This window comes from Eschrichtius robustus, chromosome 5, assembly GCF_028021215.1.
Source record: "Eschrichtius robustus isolate mEscRob2 chromosome 5, mEscRob2.pri, whole genome shotgun sequence".
In the NCBI taxonomy this organism is placed as follows: Eukaryota; Metazoa; Chordata; class Mammalia; order Artiodactyla; family Eschrichtiidae; genus Eschrichtius; species Eschrichtius robustus.
In genome coordinates, this window is record NC_090828.1 from 38,436,344 (window position 1) to 38,458,945 (window position 22,602).

At 40.0% G+C, this 22,602-nt stretch overlaps 1 protein-coding gene across 7 annotated transcripts in view; it reads left to right on the forward strand.

Moving 5' to 3' along the window:
* The window catches only part of ANKRD44 (ankyrin repeat domain 44), a 329,081-nt gene that overhangs the window by 190,019 nt on the left and 116,460 nt on the right, over window positions 1-22,602 (forward strand). For all 7 annotated transcript variants that reach the window (XM_068544732.1, XM_068544730.1, XM_068544733.1 and 4 more), the window contains 4 exons: window positions 9,785-9,985; window positions 10,629-10,716; window positions 13,199-13,341; window positions 14,358-14,570. In XM_068544732.1, the coding sequence (XP_068400833.1) occupies window positions 9,785-9,985; window positions 10,629-10,716; window positions 13,199-13,341; window positions 14,358-14,570 (645 nt within the window). The remainder of the gene's footprint in view (window positions 1-9,784; window positions 9,986-10,628; window positions 10,717-13,198; window positions 13,342-14,357; window positions 14,571-22,602) is intronic.

A 22,602-nucleotide genomic window follows, 5' to 3' on the forward strand; every position in this document is an offset into this window, starting at 1 on the left:
AAATGTAGCTCAGCTTGGCTAACTTAGCACAATATAAAACTGCCATTGAAATTATTTTTCCGTTTTAATTAAAAAGATCTTCTAGGCAGTAAGTTCTTTGCAATGAGTGGCATGCCTATTGCTTGTCATTGTGTGTTTAGCATCTAGCCTGCACAGGAAACAATTGTTTTTTGAGTGAGTCATTAAAGACTGGGTTTTCCACTTTAACTTTGTTAACCTGGTTCTCTGTAAAACTGCTAACGTGGAGCTAGTATACAGCACAGAGAACGCTGGTGGTAATCATCTTTCATGCATGGAAGGTAAACTAACTTGAAGTTTGTTTATGGGAGCGTGGCACTAAAAGCAAGTTAAGCCACTGGATCCTGCAAAATCAGAACAAGTTTCAAAAATAGCGTGCAACAAGATATCAGGTTAAGTCAAAGTTATCAGTATACGTCAACATTTCTGAGCCTTCTTTCCATCAGGCAAATTTCATGTTTGGATTTCTATGCCTGGAAAAATCATGTTCATTTGCTAAATTCATTTCCTCAGCCTGTTATAGCAATAGGAGTATCAGATCATAATACTGATTAAACATCCACCCATGCTTGACATTATAAAAGCTCCTCTGCAGACAAGAAAGTAGATCAAGAAATGGTCATGTCCCTTAAAAACTGTCCAAAATAGATTGGGTTGTGGAGATGAACCTTTAAGACATAACTTGGTACTGACCAGGCTGCATTGTGTGCTCCCTTCTAGGCCCAGTCCCCTCCTCCTCCCGCCTCCACCTGCTCCCCATGCCTGGGATTCCCAGGGAGGAAACGCCAAACAGATAATTGGAGCCCACCAGTGCTGTGTTCTTACTGACCCGCCCAGGCCACCATTCATCCCCCTCTTTCTCTGACTGCTCCCACAGCTGTGAAGAAATGAAGAGAGTCTCATATGAAAATATTAGGGAAACTTATTTTGCAATGCTAGATAACATACATGAGCAAGATTTGGGGCTGCCAGGGAGAATTATCTGAAGTGCTGCTGTGAATTATCTCATATCGTTTCCCCTGTTTAGCTTATTGTTGTTGCTTTTTTGTTTCCCTTGGAAAAGAACAGCTGTAGGGGAAAGGAATGAAATGCATACCAACCTGGAGGGTTTAACACATGTTTATTGAAGCCCACTCTGTGGAAGGCACTGTTAAGTGTGGACCTTGAGGGAGTACAAAGTGTCCCTTCTTGGACACTGTGTGGAGGGCAGACAACCAGTACACAACCAGTAGACAACCAAAGAGCCTACTGTGGCCTGTGTCCAAATGTGTTTGACCGTTCACACATGCACTTTCTTCTCTAATGAACTGAGAGTAGCACCAAAGGATTTGCTGAACTTGTCACTTTTCTGTTCTGGAGGCTATTTTGTGGTTAGAAATGTTGAAAATAGTTGTATTCTGTCTTTGGGGTGTAGAATTGAGGATGTTGTGTTCAAATATATATTGTCACGGTGAACATTTATTGAGCACTTACTGTGTGCTAGGTAGTGTGCTAAGCACTTTCTGCACGTTATTCCATTTTAACCTCTGAATCACTCTCTGAGATTGACACCGTTATTAATCCTAATTTAGGAAACGTGATCTCAGAGAAGTTAAGGAACAAGCCTAGGACACCACAGCCAGTAAGTGGAGGAGGGTGTAACCCGAAAACCTGCTCTCCTAACTGCCGTGCTCCACTGCTGCCCTCACGTCACATGGGCACCCCTAGGGATACTGGTCCAACTAATAAGATGCATCTATTTTTGTGTCTGTGCAGACAAAAGTCTGACAGGTATAAAGATGTTTCCCAGATCTGAGCAGGAGAAGCATTTTATTTTATAGCTTAAATTTTAAACATCACATTTTCCCCTTCCCTCTGAAAAACGTTGTCATTATGGTGGGCTAAATGCTAATAGACAGGAGAATTTGAAAAATTACATGGGAGACTTGAATGTTATTGCTTTCCATAAATTATCTTTATGATTATAAAAAGATGATCACATATAGAACATAGATTGTACCTGGAATGGGAAGAAAGTAAGCATCTTATAACCTATTAGAAGGTAGATGAGTAGTATTCAGATTTAGTGTGCATTCAGATCATCTGCAGTGCTCGTTAAAAGTACCTGTTCTAACACTGCTATATATAAAATAGATAAACAACAAGGACCTACTGTACAGCACAGGGAACTATGCTCAATATTTTGTAATTTCATGTATATATATAGCTGAATCACTTTGCTGTATACCTGAAACTAACACAACATTGTAAATCAACTATACTTCAATTTAAAAAATAAATAAATCAGTCAAATTACGCACACACACAAAGTACCTGTTCTAGAACCTCACCCCCCAGTGATTTTGATGAAGCCTGTAATTGAGGCTGGAAATCTGTATTTCAAAAAGAAGATTCCGATGCATGTGGTGTACATACCACACTTTGAGACCAGAGATTAAAGATTGGAAATACTTTAGTATCTGGCCTTCCCAATGTTTAAAGCCAGTGGTGCTTTTTTTTTTTTTTTAATATTTTATTTTATTATTTATTTTCTTTATTTTTTGGCTGCGTCTGGTCTTAGTTGCGGCACGCGGGATCTTCGTTGAGGCGTCCCGGATCTTTTTTGCTGCAGTGCGTGGGCCCTTCCTTGCGGCGCGCAGCATTCTCTCTAGTTGTGGCGTTTGGGTTTTCTCTCTCTAGTTGTGGCACGCCGGTTCCAGGGTGTGTGTGGGCTCTGTAGTTTGCGGCACGCAGGCTCTCTCGTTGAGGCAGGCGAGCTCAGTAGTTGCAGTGCGCGGGCTTAGTTGCCCCACGGCATATGGGATCTTAGTTCCCCGACCAAGGATCAAACCCGTGTCCCCTGCATTGGAAGGTGGATTCTTTACCACTGGACCGCCAGGGAAGTCCCCCAGTGGTTCTTGAATAGTTTGAATTCTTTCACATCCCCAAGTCCTCCTTTGTACTACTAGTTCTTAGAATAATTGTACTCTAATAATAATTATAATAATAAAGTGCAAGTTTAGTTTAATAATAGGTACTTTTAGAAGAATAATTTGATTAATTGGAAGAAATTAGGCACCAACTTATACAATTCTTACAGGATATGAAATTGCTATAATCAATAGAGGGTAAAAGCCCCAACTGGTTATTACTTTACATTAATAGAGTGAATGCCTTCGAGACTCGAGTGCAGCCTCAGGGACCTCAGCCCATGTAAATGTCTTGTTAATTTTCCTGCTGTATATTAAAAAAAAGTCTTGTTAATTTTTGCATATTATTACTTAGAGAGTTTGCTAATGATTATACCAATATATTTATTCTACCCAAATTTATTGAATATACACTAGGTGCCAGATACCTGCCAGGCTTTGTGGTGAGTATAGAAAATCGTATGAAACTCAGACCCTGGTCTAAAGCAACTTACAGTTTATAAAATTTGACATTGTTTATGCCTACAAGGACTCTGTATAGTCATAAAGCATTACTTTTCCATGAGTAATTTATGATTACTTAAATGCAATGCACATTTGAGAGTAAGAAAAACAAATATTGGAGGAAACAGTTTTTAAGGCACATGTATCCTATTTCTTCTCATCTTTTCCATGTGCCACAGTGTATGTTTCTACTTCTTATACAGGGTTGGAGTGACCTTTTATAAAAGGAGAAAGTCGTAAAAAGTAGAAATAAAATGACTGCAGATGCCATCTCCAATTCCCTCCTGTGTCACATCCCGTGACAGTTCCTCCCTCTGTCTATTATTTCTGTGTCTCATATAGGACAGCCTACTGTGGAGTGTAATCCAACAAGGCCTACAGTCCTAAGGCTGAATGCTAACTAGGCTGATCCCTCCACTCAGGAGAAATGCCAGAATCCTCACACATGCTTGTTCGTTAAAAAAGAAATCAAGGCTTTGAAGCAGCACTGCTCACAGTGTGGCTTGTGACTAGTCTGAGTTTTTGTCTTTCCTTTTGTGACATGAGTGAGCATTTAGCAACTTTTAGAGAAATTTGATAGAGTAATTTCATGCCTGCTAAATTAAATGATAAAATAATTGAGTTTATAATTTGTCTTTGTCTTTTTTCATTTTATTATTCTTCTAATTACTCATGATGAATTTGAAATAATAATAATTAAAAAAAAAAACTGTCCCTTCACCACAGATAGTTTGAAAAGTACTGTTTAAGTATCCTTTCTTGATTCAGAAATTGTTCAGCTTCCCTTTGCCCACATTAGCTTCTTCTTTACCTTGTAAGTTTCTGTCAGTGCAAACTCCTAGCTGTTAATTTTTTAGCCAATGTGTGATACAGGAAAAGAGAGACTTCTTTTGATTACAAAAATCAGTAATTCCCTAAATAGTCATAGAATTACTTCCTCTTAAAACCAAATTAAAATGCTTACAAGATTAAAATTTTTGAAAGAGAAATGCAACTTTGAAAAAGGAAATTGTAGTCTTTTTAAATCAAAGCTTCGTTTTTGTGAAAGTATTGTATTACATTTCTATTAAATGTACGAAGCCAGTTTGGCAGGCTAAAACTTCAGCGTTTAAAAATGTAAATAACTGGGCTTCCCTGGTGGCGCTGTGGTTGAGAATCTGCCTGCCAGTGCAGGGGACGTGGGTTCGAGCCCTGGTCTGGGAAGATCCCACATGCCGCGGAGCAACTGGGCCCGTGAGCCACAACTACTGAACCTGCGTGTCTGGAGCCTGTGCTCCGCAACAAGAGAGGCCGCGGTAGTGAGAGGCCCGCGCACCGCGATGAAGAGTGGCCCCCGCTTGCCGCAACTAGAGAAAGCCTTCGCACAGAAACGAAGACCCAACACAGCCAAAAATAAATAAATAAATAAATAAAATTTTTAAAAAAATGTAAATAACTAAGGATCATTAACATTTCAAAGTATTTACGTCAGGGTGCTTGGCTGTTACTGTGCGCCGAGTAAGCTCTGACATAGTAGAAAATGCACGAGCCCTTAAACCCGGTCTGGCAAACCATCTTCAGCCATCTTCCCTATAAAATGAAGCTGCCTATCAAATGAAATGAGGGGTCAATCCAGATGACCCCTGAGGCCTTTTCTACTTCTGAATTTAATTCCATAATCATTTTATACTTGCATTTTCTTTTTAAAAAAAACGGTTAATCCTTGGAAATTAAATAAGAACCCCTCCTTTGTAGACTAAGTATTCCTTGATAGAGTCCTTTCTTGTCAAGTAAGATGAAAACTGTTCAATTCACAATATAAGCAGATATAAAAGTAAAAATGGAGAATGGCAAAGTTAAAACATTTTATAAAATTGGAGAAATAAAAGTAACGGTTATTCTAGGTGTCCTTGAACTGTGAAAGTGAGTGTTGGTACAAAAGACACGTGGTGAAATGGGCACTCACTTGGGACCTATGTAAAGTTCACATGAAAAGAAATTTATTAGAGACCCTACCCACTTCTTTTTTTCCTATCTGATCAATGAACTTGAACCTTTTCCTTTTCTAATTTTTGAGGTATAACCCAGATGTTGGTCAGGGGCACCTAGCCTTCTAAATGGATATGACTGACTGGAAACCACTTGTTCAAAGTCTGATATTCTCCCAACAATTCCAAAGAATTCCTGGAGATTTAAGTTTTGGTTGTCTGGCTCCACAAGCCTGCTCTTGCTGCATTCATTGGGTTTGTGCATCAGCTTTCTCCTCTTCCCTCTTGGCCTGTTGACTCGGTTCCCACCCAGATGTATACTTCCTCCCTGGGGTGCAGGGCCACGTCCTCTCTCCAATCTCTCTGTCCTCATCCCTTCCTTCCTGCCAGGCTCTAAATGCTTCCCACTCTATTATGCAGAGCAATGCAACTCTGTTTGGCCCCCTCCTAAAATTCACTGTAGACCCACCATCACGTAGCAAGAGCTGAACTCAGAGGCCTCTGACTCTTTTCATAGGACCTGCCCTCCTTAAAAGACTATTTGGACTTAAAAATAGTATTTTTTCATGCTGGTAAATAACAAAATTTTAGTTTAACCAGATTTGATAATTTATAGTTTGTGGTAATTCAAACAGAGAGCTAGTCCAGGGGGTCTGCAAACTTTTTCCGTGTAGGGTGAGATAGTAAATATTTTAAGCTTTGATGGCTGCATGTGGTCTCTGTCACAAATACTCAACTCTGCTGTTATAATTTGAAAGCAACCATAGATAGTATGTAAACAAATGAATGAGGCTGTGTTCCAATAAAATTTTATTTACAAAACCAAACCAAAATTTATCTGATTAAAGTATTTTTAGAAGTATTATCTACTTAAGAATACAGTTTTTTCCCCCACAAACTCTAAAAGCACTTATTTATATATAAACTATAACTGGCATATGAATGTATATTTTCTTTGCTTAAAGTATTGCTGTGGGTACAATGAAAATCATTCCTAAATATTCGTTTAAAAGTAGGGCCTCTCCTAGGTAATATCTCATTCACCTAGTCGCAGTTACTCTAAGAGCAATCACATTTTACCTTTAAAAAACAAATTTCTCATGAATTGGTCTTATAGTATAAATTTGTGAAATGTTCCTGTACATTTTCCGTTTTGTTAGTCTATCCTGAATTTACATAATATTTAATGCAAAGCAAGAATCTGTACAAGTACAGTAAAATAATAAACAAAGCGAAGGTATTAAAGAGACAGTATGTATTGTTATTTTGCTGTGAATGTGTGAAAAGGATATATACCATTTTTTATAGTACTGCTTTTGAGATGGTTATCTCCAACCCTTTTGGCCACGTATCTGCAAAACTTTTTCAGCATGCATCTCCAGAATATACATCTCATTTATTTATAAATTATATATAAGAACTACTATCATTAGATAATATTTCAAGGCACAGGTGAAATGTTAGAGTGAGGCTTTTCATTTGTCCTAGTCTTAAATAACCATATAGATAAGAGACGGGTTTTTTTTTATAAATTTGTTTATTTTTGGCTGCGTTGGGTCTTCGTTGCTGCGCACGGGGTTTCTCTAGTTGTGGCGAGCAGGGGCTACTCTTCCTTGCGGTGCGCGAGCTTCTCATTGCGGTGGCTTCCCTTGTTGGGGAGTACGAGCTCTAGGCGCATGGGCTTCGGTTGTTGCAGTACGCGGGCTCAGTAGTTGTAGCTCACAGGCTCTAAGAGTGCAGGCTCAGTAGTTGTGGCGCACGGGCTTAGTTGCTCCATGGCATGTGGGATCTTCCCAGACCAGGGCTCGAACCCGTGTCCCCGGCACTGGCAGGCGGATTCTTAACCACTGCGCCACCAGGGAAGCCCTAGATAATAGACTTTTGATGATTTCTCTGTTTTTGCCAAGCTCTTGTCAGATCTGATTAAATTTGTCGTTACTTTTACCTTGTAATGTAGGTGATAGAAAGCTTTTACGAGGAGTAGAGGTGTCAGCTCTGTGACTTTCACATCATTTATGCTTGCATTGGTATTATTATTGTCTTTAATCTGTGGGTTCCTTGCATAAATCTTGTCCATTTTAGGGTGTTTTCAGTTTAAGGGTATGTATTACAATCTGTAAATGGACTGGGCAGGCCATCACTGTATTTCAGTGCACTCAAAGTGAATGAATGGAGAGGGCAAGCCCCGCCCCCCCAGCACTGTGGAAGCCCCACCCCTCCCTGAGGGCATCTCCAACACTGTGAGGCAAGATCTTCCATGGAGCTGACTGAGGGCAGGATGCCAATCCAGAAGTTAAATAGCAGCTTAAATGCTTTCCTTTTTAAAGAAATAAAATATAAATGGAGGTTCCAATATTTTCTTCCCATATCACAATTGATTGCACATGTACATAAACTGCACAATTTATGGGATGAAAATTGATAAAAATATTATTTTTCTCTTTTTTAAATCTTAACGCTTATATTGTGATCTAGCTTTTCTTTTATTTTTTGTTCACCCACCTAATTTTTAGGATAGAGCCTGGCTAATGTTTCCTTCACTCTTCCATAGTTCTAACAGTGTTTTTTACATAGTAAGCGAGCATTTATAATACATGTACACGTTTCACTCTAAAATGGGCTCAAGGAATATTTAATAGTCATTATCATCAGTTGTGCTGAGGATGGGTGGCATATATCTTTTTTTTTTTCCTTTTTGGTAATCTTAACAACTTGATTGTTTGCTTGGATCCTATCAGTTTATTGCCCTTTATTTATAGCATCTAAATGGAGTCACATTGTTTTCTTAAAGTGTATTCTCTGATCTGCAAAGTTAACTTCTTTTTGCTCTCATTCTACTGTTCAAGTTAGCCATTCATCTCAATATGTTGCCACTACTGATTCATGGAACATTTTTTTAATTTCATCATTTATGTCCCTGGTTAAAATGTTAATTCTGAGAGTTCAAGTCATCTACTTTTGGGGGATTCTTTTATATACCTGCATGATAAAGTTGATAGACAGTCCAGGTCTGTGGGGATTAAGGTGGACAAGGGTAAGTTCTTTGTCCATGAAGGGTGGCAGGAATGTGGTACTAATGCCTTTCATTGGTCTATTGATGCCACATTGACAAGATGTCCGTAAAGGAGCCAGGGACACCCAGCTGGTCTCAGGGATGTCTCTAGACATAAAGAGAAACAACCGACAGCCGTTCCCTCCTCTTGAGAGAAGCTATATCATTTACTTGACTAAAGAGAAGAGTGTCCTCAATCCTGGCTGCATAACAGAGTCCCCAGGGAGCTTTACAGACATTCTGAGGCCAGTTGGAATCAATACAGAACAGTCATGTGTATTTTTAAGAGCTCCCCAGGTGATTCCATTGCACAGCCAAGGTGGAGAGTTATAGTTCAAGAGGCTAAAAAGATGATTAGGTCAATAGAAGGAAAATCAAAAGTGGGAGGCTCAGTAAGGGTGAAGGGACTCAACAGCAGAAAAAAAGTCTCATTTTAACATAGAAAAGATTGGGGAAAGACGGAACAATTTCGTAACTTCAAGTTGAGGTGGTAATAGACATCCTCTTCCCTTGACTGCTTAGGTTAGGGAGGGTTGAGATTTGGCCAAGAGAACCAAAGGTTTATAAATTGATCCAAGAATGTCTGGAGAGCTTTGGGACCTTTGGCTTTGGAAGAGGGAGGCTTACTGACAAATATGTCTAACCTTGGATGATCTTTGGGGGCCCTTTGGTCTATGGATGTTCTAACCTACTTGCACATGAGTGCTCTCGTTTGGCCTAAGGATACCTTATATTTTGTAAGGAAACCTTACACTTGGATGGTTTATTTGGTTTTGGAGTTATGCCAGGGCTCTTGGCCTAACAGAGAAAGGGAGAGTGAATCTGTTTTAATCTGTGCCACTCTTTTTTTTTTTTTTTTAATTTATTTATTTATTTATTTTTGGCTATGTTGGGTCTTCGTTTCTGTGCGAGGGCTTTCTCTAGTTGTGGCAGGCGGGGGCCACTCTTCATCGCGGTGCGCGGGCCTCTCACTATCGCGGCCTCTCCTGTTGCGGAGCACAGGCTCCAGATGCGCAGGCTCAGTAATTGTAGCTCACGGGCCCAGTTGCTCCACGGCATGTGGGATCTTCCCAGACCAGGGCTTGAACCCGTGTCCCCTGCATTGGCAGGCAGACTCTCAACCACTGCGCCACCAGGGAAGCCCTGTGCCACTCTTTTAATCTTCATCCCGTATGACCTTGCTTGTCTCAGAAGAATATACGTCGTGAGCCAGCCTGTGAGGGCAGGGAGCCTTTCCCTTTCTGTAGTTCCAGGGTCTGGTGAAGCAGCTCATATGCAATAAGGATTGACTGAGCGTTTGTCAGTGACCCCTGCAAATTCTGCTTTTGTTGTAGGAAGCAGTGCAAGTGTTGATTAAGCACTCGGCTGACGTCAACGCGAGGGACAAGAACTGGCAGACCCCGCTCCACGTGGCAGCAGCCAATAAGGCCATCAAGTGTGCGGAAGTCATCATTCCCCTGCTGAGCAGCGTCAATGTCTCTGACCGAGGGGGACGCACAGCCTTGCACCATGCCGCTCTGAATGGCCATGTGGAGGTCAATGTCCTCGTCATTGAGAACAAGAATCCTCCCCACAGACCCTCTTAGCCCCATGTGGAAACTAATCTCATTGCTGAGGCTTTTAGATAATGTGACAATAATATTTGTACACCAAACCTTAGGTGACTATACCTATTTTTAAATTTAGAGCCACAGTGAATTGAAAAAGTAGCCGACACCTCAGTCTTTTCCTCTGACACACATGCCGCAGGTTGGCCGTGGTATCTTCCTACTTTGAACTTCAGATCTCTGACCTGCCTTTAAATTTATTTATTTATTTATTTTTGCTGTGTTGGGTCTTCGTTTCTGTGCGAGGGCTTTCTCTAGTTGCAGCAAGCGGGGGCCACTCTTCATCGCAGTGCGCGGGCCTCTCTTGTTGCGGAGCACAGGCTCCAGACGCGCAGGCTCAGTAGTTGTGGCTCATGGGCCTAGTTGCTCTGCGGCATGTGGGATCTTCCCAGACCAGGGCTCGAACCCGTGTCCCCTGCATTAGCAGGCAGACTCTCAACCACTGCGCCACCAGGGAAGCCCTGACCTGCCTTTAGATTGGACATTAATTTGGCTCAGATCACCTGCTGAGGGTGAGGGCCCCTCACCATTACAGAGTATACACTTGATTTCACTGTCGGTTATCTTTCAGATGGTTAATTTACTCTTGGCCAAAGGGGCAAACATCAATGCGTTTGACAAGAAGGACCGGCGTGCTCTGCACTGGGCAGCTTATATGGGTAAGGATTCCATGAATGGAGAGCAAAGTGCAGATAACTTGAACTAAAGAAGCCCCGGGTTTCTCACTGACCACACAGGTTTTCTCTTGGGCGAGCCTGACTTCTTTTCAAGCTTGGGATTCAATTGAATTAAGATCCGGTCCTTGTACTGGCATGCACAGAGCACTCTAATTGGGCAGTTGCTTTGTCAGAGATTTATTTATCCTACAAAGAGCAGGAGGGATGAATCATGGCGTGGACTTCATTGAATGTGTTTCAATCTGGATTGGAAAGCTGCACAAATTGTGCTTATTTTAACTTGTTATGGCAGCAAAATAAGGTGTTTAAAAAGAAAGAAGGATGGGCTAGCAAAGCAAGGATGTAAATTTCATTTGTCTTTTTATTTATCAATATTCCTGAAAGAAACAAAAAGGAAGGAATAAAGGACAACACCCTGGCTGTCGTGTAGGTGGAGGTGCCCAGAGTCACTGTGGGTGATTCTGCTACCCCACTGCCGACAGAGCTGGGGCTTGCTCCTTGTTTCTGCCAGCTCGGGTGCAGAAGACAAAGGAAGACATTACATTTCTACGCTTTTCCTCTTCACTTTTGTTGGCACTAGTACCACTGACAAATGAGAGCCCTCATAGAGTTTATTCTCAGTGTTGACTCTTGGGAAATGAAGAACTAAAAGAACTAAGATCCTTCCTTTGTGTTTCTAATTGGAGAACATCCTGCAATTAGAAAAGCAGAAAAGCAGGATTCTATCAGCACCAAGTTATAAACACCCTGACTGCCCATCACAACACAGGAGATTGTGAAAGATCTACACAATGGGACACTATGCAGTAACTACAGTGATGATATCATTAGTATTTTTATTAACATAGAAAGGTTCTGTGATATGTTAAGTGAAAACAGATCATAATACAGTATGAATAATACAACCCTCATTTTTGTTAAAAATATATTATAAAATAGAACAACCTGGGATGTATTAAACATTGAAATATTAACTGAGTATCTCAAGGGATTGTGGATGATTTTGGTTTCCTTTTAACACCTTTATGCCTTTTCTGAATCCTTTTTAATAAGCCTACGGGCCTTTTATTATCATAAAAAATAATAATGTTAATTGTGGAGAGAAAAAAGAGGATGGGTTGGGGCAGGGATGAAATAAATTCTGTGGCTATAGATGGGCCTGAGTGAATTCTTGGACTTAAAAAAAGCAGAATCTTAAGATTTTGCACGCATTATCCTTTTTTACAAGGTGACATGGACTTTCGAGTTGTTTGAAGCAGGTTGGATGTCTGCACGGTCCCTGCAGGACTGGAGCCAGTGAGCGTTTGCCACATGATGTTTAGGCAGAGCACACACTATGCTAGTGTGACGTGGGACTCAAAGAACCTGGAGTTTCACGTTTGTTCTTTGCTGATACGTGGCTAAAACATATGTGTAGAATTGCTTTAAAGCAGTAAAGTTACATTTTTGTGTGTCATCAGGATACAAATAGGAACACATATACAGATGACTATCTTTAGGGACTAAGGGACAAAACCAGGACAAAGAGCTTAAGATAGCACCATCAGTAATTCAAAATAGTTTTTTTTTCTGTATATAAGTCTTCATAAAACTAGCCAAGACAAAACTCTGTCTCTCTTGTACATACACACACACACACACACACACACACACACACACACACACACACACACACACACACACACACACACACACACACACACACACACACACATATTTTACGCCCTGGAGCCAGTACTCATCTTCTACCCTTCAGTTATCAACAATGTTTAGAGCAATGATCTTGAAGCATCGAACAATCTTTAGTCAGGAAATAAAGGTCAGATACATTTATCGTTGTATATGTAGCAAGATAGAGAACAAAGGAAGATATTCTAGAAAATATGCCAACAGGAGTCGAAACTAGACGGGTTTTCAGTTTAGCCAGTAATTCATGAGAATTTGAAGTTGAACCATATGAAGTTGCCATTTTTGTGGGCCCAAAAAAGGGTCAAACAGCAGCAGTTTCATATGATTTAACAATAATCTGGAGTTGTTCTGATTAATTGATCTTTTTTTCTTTCATTAGTTTTTCCAAACCAAATTGTCATTGTTAGACTTTTCAGTGAAGAATGGCAATTGGTTTCAAAAGCATTGCTTTCATTTAACATGAATTTTTTTAGTCTCTGGTTCTAACATATTGGCAGGACCTCCTCATTATTTATTTGTAAACAGGCATCGATCTCCTTAAAGAGAAGGCTCACACGTGAATCATCTTCTTTCTTCCCACAGCACTTACGTGATGCCTGACACATAGTACGTACTCCCTAAATATTTGTTGGATATTTGCCATGAAGCAGCTTTTTATAAACAGCTTAGCAAAATGCTGGCGGCAGTAAAAGCTGATGGTGATAATTCAGGTGGAATGAATTGTCCAATTGTCCTATAAAGGTTAACGATGTTTTCTGCTGCTTTGTTTCTACAGGCCACCTGGATGTTGTGGCGTTGCTCGTTAACCACGGCGCGGAAGTGACGTGTAAGGATAAGAAGGGCTACACGCCCCTACATGCCGCGGCCTCCAACGGGCAGATCAGCGTTGTCAAGCATCTCCTGAATCTGGGGGTGGAGGTGAGCTATGATTCAGGCATCACCCCATGGTGCATTTGTGGGTTTTCTGTTGTTCTGAAATTAAATCCTGTTTGCATTTTAGTTCAAGCGGGGAAAAAACCCCCCCTCATTTCTTACCATACTGTCTTTTTTGAGTTTACATGGGCAACTGATGAAGGGCAATGGGGCATATGCTAAGTTGTAGAAAGCCAGAAACAGACTAACTTTCTATATCAATATAGATAGAGAAATATTTTAACATCTATGATACATATCCACCAGTCGTTTTTAAAAGACTGGCGAGGTTTCATCATCCCACCTTTAGAACCTAGCCTTCTAAATCGTGGCTTCCGAGCAGAAATGAACGAATGAATGAATGGCAGGACAAACATGCTGAGCTGGAGAAGTAGGCCTCACGCCATTCTCTTTAGGTAGCAGGGCAGGAGCAGTAGTGAGGCTGTCCCGGAGGAAAGGAAAACCAAGCTGCAATAGTGAGATGGTGATAACAGCAGTCAGGGCAGGTCTGGGAGAGCAAGAGGGAGCTGGGGGCTAAATAACCAGGGCAGCTCCACAGCCCAGCCACCAGAATGTGGCCTCTTGAGGTGTCAGACCAGCAGAGCGGGTTCTGAGTTCAGGCCCCACAGCAGCTCCCTGAGCACCTCCCACCCTTTCCTCTTCTGTTCACTGTTGAGATTCGGGCTCTTTTCTTTCTCCCCCGATTCAGGTCTCCTCTGGCGTTTTGAGGCAGCTTTGCCTTTCCCTTTTTATCCCTTCCCTAGCTGAAAGATATCTTCCCACGAGTGGAAACCTCTCACTCTTCCTCCCAGCTCACTTTCTGTCACTTTCACGTTTTGCTGATCTTTACCTCCGCGTGAGAAGCCTTCCCAGGATGACCATGCTGGGGCAAGGGTAAGCTCTGAATGATCACACTGACAGATGGGTATCTCCTTTCTCCAGCACAGCCATTAGGCTTTCGGTGGCAAATGGAGTAAATTGGCTTCAGTGCTTTTAATCGCCCATGTTGGACTCATTTGCAGATTGATGAAATCAATGTGTATGGAAATACGGCCCTCCACCTGGCCTGCTACAACGGGCAGGATGCTGTAGTCAACGAGCTGACCGACTACGGTGCTAACGTGAACCAGCCGAACAACAGCGGGTTCACCCCGTTGCATTTTGCTGCTGCCTCCACACACGGTGCTTTGTGTCTTGAACTATTAGTAAACAACGGGGCGGATGTTAACATTCAGGTATGACTCTCTCTCAGTCTCCCTTTCTCAGTGTGAAATACCTTTGCGTTGAGCCTCTGTTTGAGCAAACTCACCTGCTGTAAATTACAATTAGTGAATTGTAACTCGAAGCATCCTGATTCTTGCGGACTTACCCTATATTGGCATGATGTGGAAACTTCTGCAGGAGTGGTGGTACCAGTGGATGGCACTGAGGTTCTAGCCACGTGCCCTTGGTAGCTTAGTGAATATACGGGAGCAAATACTGGGTCTCAGGGATGTTGACTTGGCCGAGATCCTAATACTGAGGTGAATGTTGAGCTGATAGGGCAGAGATGCTGAGCATGAAAAGGAAGCCTAACCTAATGATCTCAGGTCTGTTTCCAACCCGCAAGGCCCTCCAAGGAGTTTCTCAAATGGCTTCCTGGAGTAAACCCCAGATAGTGGCTTCAATCATATGATATTAATCTGGTTTTAATGGTAATTCCTTTACTCAGCAAACTTACTGAGGACTACCTAGTGCCCTCTGTTTGGTACTGGGTGTATACTCCAAGGCGCCCTCAAGGAATTTACGATATGGCAAGGAGATAATGTACTCAGATAATCATGGGGCAAGAGAGAATGTCATGAGTGGCATGAGAGATTAATAAAGTGCTGCAAACTATAAGAAGCAAGTATTGACTTGCTTTTTGCTTGGGCATCAAAACTAGAGATTGCTTTTGAGCTGAAGATTGATATCAGTTGCGATGAGGAGGGATAGAGAGAATTTGAGAGAGGACATTCCAGATACATGGAATGGCAAGCAAAGGAGTTGAGAGGTCTCGATAGGTAAACTTTAGGTAACCAGTCTGCTCACTGTAACATAACCAAGAGGAACTTTTGCAGGTAGTCTTCATGATCCAGGTTACATCACTTGGATGCATTTAGATTGTAGCAGAATATCCTGATGTATACCAAGTGACCTTGTTCGCATCCTCAGCTTCCCTTCTCCCAAGCACACAGGAATTGTAAAGTAAGGTCCCAGTGTATTCTGTCTCTGCTTTTGAAAAATTGTTATTTCCAAGATTTAATTTCAAGAATATTGGATCAGTCTATTTTAATGATCTTCTGTATTCACTATTAAAGTCCTTTTATATTTTTTCATTTAATTTATAATAGTGGGGAAATATGGGACAAATTTTCAGAATAGCTGTTTATTGTGATTGAATGGAGTACAAATCATATGAAAGAAAGGAGCCAGGAACAAGCTGAAATGTGACCCGACCAAGAATGAGCACTTATCTACTGGCCAAGGAGTTGGGGCCTCTATAGGGTGTGGGTCCGCTAATCATTATAGAGGCCACATGATCAGAACTGAGCATTAGAAACAGTAATCTGGGCAAAGAAAACCAGAGACAGAAAACATAAAGAAAAAAATGTATATATGACTAAATAAAATTTTTAAACTTTTATATAATAAGACACAACAACAAAAAAGAAAAAAACAAAAACCTTAACATAAAATTGAAAGGGGAGCAACTCGGAAATTTTTCTGCAATATACGTATAAGCAAGGAGTTAACATATTTAATATATAAGAGCTCATAAAAATCAATAAGAAAAAGTCTGATGGTCTACTAGAAAATATGGGCAAATGCAGATCACAAGAGAGAGAATACAATATCCATTAAACTTATGAAAAGATATTCAGTATTACTAGTCATTAGAGAAATGCAAACTAATACTTTTATAATACTAATACATTAATATTTGCCTTTAAAATTGGCAAGTATCAAAAAGACTAGCAATGCCCAGTGTAATCAATGAAAAATTAAAATCCAATAAGTAAATATGATCCAGTTTTATAATTTCAAAAAGTATGTGTCTATGTATGTGCACAGAAAGAAAAAAATATCTGGAATCTACATCAGTATCCTAGCAACAGTTATCACTCCAGTGAGGCAAAATTATGATTTGGGTTTTTAGTTTCTTTTCAATATATTTGGTTTAATCTTCTTATTGTGATGCCATAAGCATGTGTTATTTTTATATCCAAAAGAAAAAAAAAGCTATTTTCATTTTTATAAAAAAAAAAAATTTCAGATATAGTGGACCTAGGGAGGGGACAGGTAGAAGATAACTGGAAGTCAATGAAATGGGTCTGGATAAGAGGTAATGAGGACAGGGGGATGGGGACAGCCAACGGAGGGAGAGGCTTCGCAGAAAGGAAATCGCTGGGATTTCGTTGGACAAGAGATGGAGGAGATAAAGATGAGTATAAGAATTGAAATCTGGCTAAAGAGGTAGTACAGCATAGTGATTCAACGTCCAGTTCTGGGTCTAGACTGCCTAGATTCTCGTCCTACCTTGACTTTTAGTAATTATGTAATCATAAACAACTTCTCTGTGTGTCTGTTTGTTTATCTGTAAAATTAGGGAAACAGTAGTATCTTCCTCATGGGACTGTTGTGAGGATTAAGCAAGTTATCTCACATAAATTACTTAGAACAATGCCTGCCACAGAGTGAGTACTCCATAAATGATTATTGTTATTAAAAGGGATGTCAGGAGAAAGAGTAGGCTTAGAAGGTAAAACCAGTGAGTTTAGTTCTTGAGAAGCTGATTTTGAGCCTTTGATACAGCCAGTCTGAGAAAACCAATAGTGCGAAATGTGATTCTCTAGCATGGGAGAGCAGTAGAGAAGAGAAGAAAACACCTAGGTTGTCTCACTCACATAGAAGTGATTGATAGTTGAAACTGGGAGAAAAGGATGATGAGGTCACCCATGGAGAGAGTACATCATAGCCTGAGTAGAGAAGGGGATGTAGGACTCCAGTAACCCTTTACTCTTAGGATCAGGAGGAGGAGGAAGAGCCAGAGAAACGGATGAAAAAAGAAGAGTTAGGGAAGATAGGAAGGAAATGAAGGGGATGGAGTGTCTTCATGAAGGTAGAAAGCAGGCAGAAATGAAAAAGTAAACTAGCTGAAAAGAATTTCAGAGTTCTAGATCTTGTAAGGGAACCCCATCCAAGGTCCTACATGGAGGTAAGATGAAGGTCTTTAGGAGCAACAAAGAAACCAAGGTGGTGAAAGAGCCAACATGCGGGGTTAAAGTCTAAGAGGAGGGTGGTGGAGGACAGGAGGCAAACAGGTGGCTCAACCGTCAATGTCCCCAAGACTTGTGACACTTTTCTTGCCATCCTGATGTCTGAGGGACCTCCTGTGGATCCTCCAGAGGAAGGAACATTATTGAAGTTGGATACAGTATCTCTCTTTACCAGCCTTAATTAATTCACGGGGTTATCTGATGCTCTCCATTTCCTCTGTAAAGCATGCCAACTGATGCTTTCAGTGTGCCCTATGCTGAGGTTAGAAGGCCACTTTCTGGCATACCTACCTACTTCTCCCAGGTAACTGACTAGCAGCCAGTTCAGATTGGATAAGAGGCTTCAACTAGGTATGGTGCCTTGGTTTATGGCAGCCTTCTCTTCTCCCCCACAAAATGGACATGGAAAGCATAGCTACTTAATTTTAATAGGTAATTTTTTCCTGTAGACTGCTAATCATCAATAGAGTATAAGAAGCACCATTTGAAAAAAGTCTGAGACTTGGGTTTATGTATTATCTAATCCGTGTAAATGGGATTTTGAATCAAATCTAGCCTCCTCCCTCAGTCTCCCCATCTACTCTGTCTACATCCTAATTCTCTTGAATCTTTATTAGTTAACTCTGGATGCATGGATCATCTAACATTTCCGTGGAGCCATTCAGTCTGACCGGAGGTTGTTATCTCTCTGCACCACATTGCCCTTGGATTTTGAAAGTGTTTGTAGATTGCAAGACAATTTGTATTTGTTTAGATTTTCCAAAGTTAGAAGAAACTAGCAGATTGAAATGTAGCCAATACCTACTCATGTGTTCACTATGTTTTCCTCTGTCCTCACAAAACACAAAAAGTGATGTCTTCAGGAGAAATTGCAAGATGATGGAGAGGGGAGGAAGGCTGTGTGTCCTGCATGCATTTTACAGTCCCTCATTTTGCTTAGATTGACCGTGGCCCTGTCCTTGATTTTGAATATTGTGATATCACAAAGTTTAATTATTATAAAATAATAGAGACGCAATACTTAATACAATAATCTGTTGAAAGTTTACTTTTTTTTTGCAAATAGGAAGAGCATGAGGAAATATGAAATAATTTCCCTTCTCCATTAGAGACCACATTGTAATTTTTGTAGCATCTCAAGGCTCTTTTTGGAAGCACTCAGACTAAGCATTAAAGAAAGACAGTAAACACGTGGCCATGCTGGATATGACTTAGAAAGATAGATTCAGAAATTACCATTGCCTGCCTAACATTCCGCCTGCCTATGGTCTCAATTCTTTTCTGTGCACGGGCCCTTAGATCACTTAACCCTAAGAGACTGGAACTGAAGCCCATCACACATTTACTGAAGTGGACTAGCTCCCTTCTTTTTATGTACGAGGACCAAGTTATATTCTATAATTGCATTGCAGAGGTTGCGGATGAAACTGGAGTAGGCAAGAGTAAGCAGTAATAGCGACATGGCCCTTGGATCTTAGGAGAGGAAGTGAGGAAAGGAGGGGGGTGAATGTCTGAGCTAACCACGTACCATCTCCGGCCTTTAGAAGCATTAAAAAAATTAGACTGTATATGGCTTTTTGCACACCAGGGTATTAGATTGCTCTTCCATTGAATTAGGAAGCCCTTTGGGGTTTCTGACTATATTTATTTTATAGAGACTTTATTGCCCTCCACCAGGGCCCCTGAGCTTTGTGGCGCCAGGGGGCACTGTGCCACAGAGAACACAGTGCCTTCAGCTTCCTGGGGAGTAACTATGTATTTAAGTTTAGAGAAGGTTTATGGGAGGAGGAGGAAAGAAGGCATTAGAAGTGGAAGAAAAGAATGAATGGATTTCTGAGAATGGAAACGCTTCATTAATTCAAGGATTAATCTTCCTTGGATGATGGTGAATTTTTCCCTGAAAGAATACTAATGTTTGTCATAAAATAGTCTTAGTCCTCATTGGTTTTCTTTCATGACTTATGGCTGAACCATAAGTCAACAGGAGAGCTATTAAGCAAGTTCTCAAGGTAACAAAATTTTCCAAGCCCTAAATCTGCTCTGGGAAAATGCACCTAGAAATTGGAAGGAGACTAGAAATGAAGTTTTTCTAAAAGCAGAGCTTTGAATAAGTGGGATAATTGATCATTTCTTCTTTGAGCATTCAGGGAATGTTTGGTATCTGAAGTTCTAGGGCCAGCAGCAGCAATGGCAAGTTCCCCGCCACCCGACCCCACCCCCACGTGAAAAATTTCTCAGGCAGATAATGAAACTCAGTAGGATCCTCAGTCTCAACCTGAATATTCTGAGTTCTAACTTGTAAAGGCTAAATAAAAAGTACTAGTCTTTTGACCTTCATTGGTTTTCAATGGCTTTTTGAAATGAGTTCCCTTTACACCTATACCATGTAAACAAAGCTGCCCAAAAATGACTGCTATGGTACCCTTAATGCTTCCTGTCCCCAATTCCCAACCTCCTGCCACCCATATCCCAGTGAGAAAAAAAAGTCAGCTAAGGTCTGTCTTCAGTGGTATGTGAACTCAGGCAAAGATCTGCAAGGGTAGATCAGAAGCAAGCATCACCATTGACCATATTGCCATCCTTTTCATTTAACCTAACTTTGGTCATCTCTGTTTGTCCCTTTACCAAAAGCACAAGCACTCCAAGGGAGGAAAAGGGTATGGTGTTTGCTGTCCTTGAAATGGGACCAGCTTCGTAAACTATATACTGTAGAAACTGGTGACTTCTGCTTTGGCTCTCTGGCTGCAATTTAGTTAGTGGCCACCAGGTTGGTGGTTACTCCTAGCCTTTAAGCTCTTTTCTAGGCGTGGAAAAGTGCTTGGTTAAATATTTATAAAGATATTATCTAAACACTGAAATATTTAAGGCTTTCTATATATTTAACTAAATGCTAATAAGTTATGTTTTCATCTTAAATTTAAGAGAAAATACTGGAGCAAAATTTAAAGAAATAGCACCATCTAGGGACAAATGAATGTCGGCTCTGCAATTTCTGTCTTCTCTTTCCTTAAGAGCCTTGGACTGTCATCACTTTTTTGTTGGAGGGAGTGTGTCTTAACTCCTTATTCCTAAGTGGTTCCCAGACTTCTTAGTCTTTTGAATTGTCTGCATTTATCCCAGCTAAGACCCAGGCTCTGGAATCGGAAAGCTTTTAGGAGCTCTTCTCCATCATATGTCTTATGATTGGTGATGGCATCATATCCTCATTTTCTTGACTAATGCTCCTTTTCCCTAAAGATATAATTTCAGTAAAGCTTCAAGCTTACTTCCATCTTCCTTTCCTTTCTCAATCTTTTCTAATTCAGGTTATAATCATACAAGATTAAGATGGAGAAAAAAAAATCCTATTTTTTGTATTTTTTTCCCCATCAACCTGAGAACCTTTCACTATAATGATTATTTACTTCACTCAACATGCAGTTACCACTCTGACTAACTCTTTCCTTGGCACAGATTGTGCATAGTTCCTTTCTTAAGTCTAAGCAATAGACTTATAGGATATAATAAATATTCTTCTGTTAAACCTTGTGGTTTTATAAGCTATTCCAGTGGCTCCTAAACTTTAGTGTGCTGTGGAAGTTAGAAATGAAATCAATTCTGGGTCAGTTTATGTCTGGGTTAGGGCACAGAATTCACATTTCTAACGAGAATCCTGGGTGATTCAGATGCAGGTAGTCTGTGGTTCACTCTGAGAAATATTTAAGTGATTATTTGTTTTCCATTGTAGAGTTTTTGAAAGAGTCATTTTAAAGCACACGTATTTGAATTTCATCACAAAAATGAACTTGTGTTTTTGAAATCTCATATTTTAACCTCAGGCTTAGGAAAACGTTTCTTCTGAGACTTAGAAAAAGAATAGTTACATAAATTTCTTTATTTTCTTTTCTTTTTTAAATAATATCTGAATGAAAGAATGCATAATATATTCTCTCAGTTGAGGATACTTTGGGTCTTTCTTTTCTTTTCTTTTTTAATAATGTCTGAATGAAATAATACATAATATATTCTCTCAGTTGGGGATACTTTGGGTCTAAAATAACAGTAATATTTTCGTTTGGGTATCACTATTTTTAGAAGAAATTCTGTAAATGATTATTTCTTAATCAAATATGTAGGACTTTGGTATTTGGTGTAATGATGACTAATGTATGGATTCTGTACATTTTTCATCTTTTGGCTTAATCTGTGAGAGAGAATGCCATCATTTATATCTTGAATAATAAAGAGATGTATAAATTCAGTGCATATTTCCAGCTAATCATTAACATGGCAATTTGCATATCTTAATCCTATGATTTCTAATGAGTTAAGTGAAGCAAATGTTTCTCTTTTGGAATAATTGAAAGTGGTGTTTCTCTGTGGAACTAGAATGTAGAGAATGGTGGAGGATTTCAGGTCAATTTTGAGAGTTGCAGTGATTTATAGCAGTTTAGTCATCTTCAGGTCAAACAGGGCCAAACAAGTTAATACATCATTTGTCTTTTTTTCATGTACTATAGACAAAAGGTGAAAAAAACACTGTAATAAACTATACATATACTATCCATTTTACTGTATAATGGAAAAGAATATGAAAAATAATATATACTGTATATGTATAACTGAGTCACTTTGCTATACACTAGAAACTAACACAACACTGTAAATTAACTATACTTCAATTTTTTTAAAAAGTTGAAAAATAAAACTCCTTGAAGGAAACCTTCACCAGTAGATCACAGGAGATGAAAAAATGTTTTGGATGATTTCCTCAGTTTAAACCAGGGTAGTTTAAAAATTGTCCGTGTAACTAAAAATTTTGCATTTCTTCTCTAGAATAATTTCCACGTCTCGAACCTTCTTTAAAATGTGATGTTATAGATAAATAACAAGGACCTACTACTGTATAGCACAGGGAACTATATTCAATATCTTGCAATAACCTATAATGGAAATGAATCTGAAAAAGAATATATATATGTATAATTGA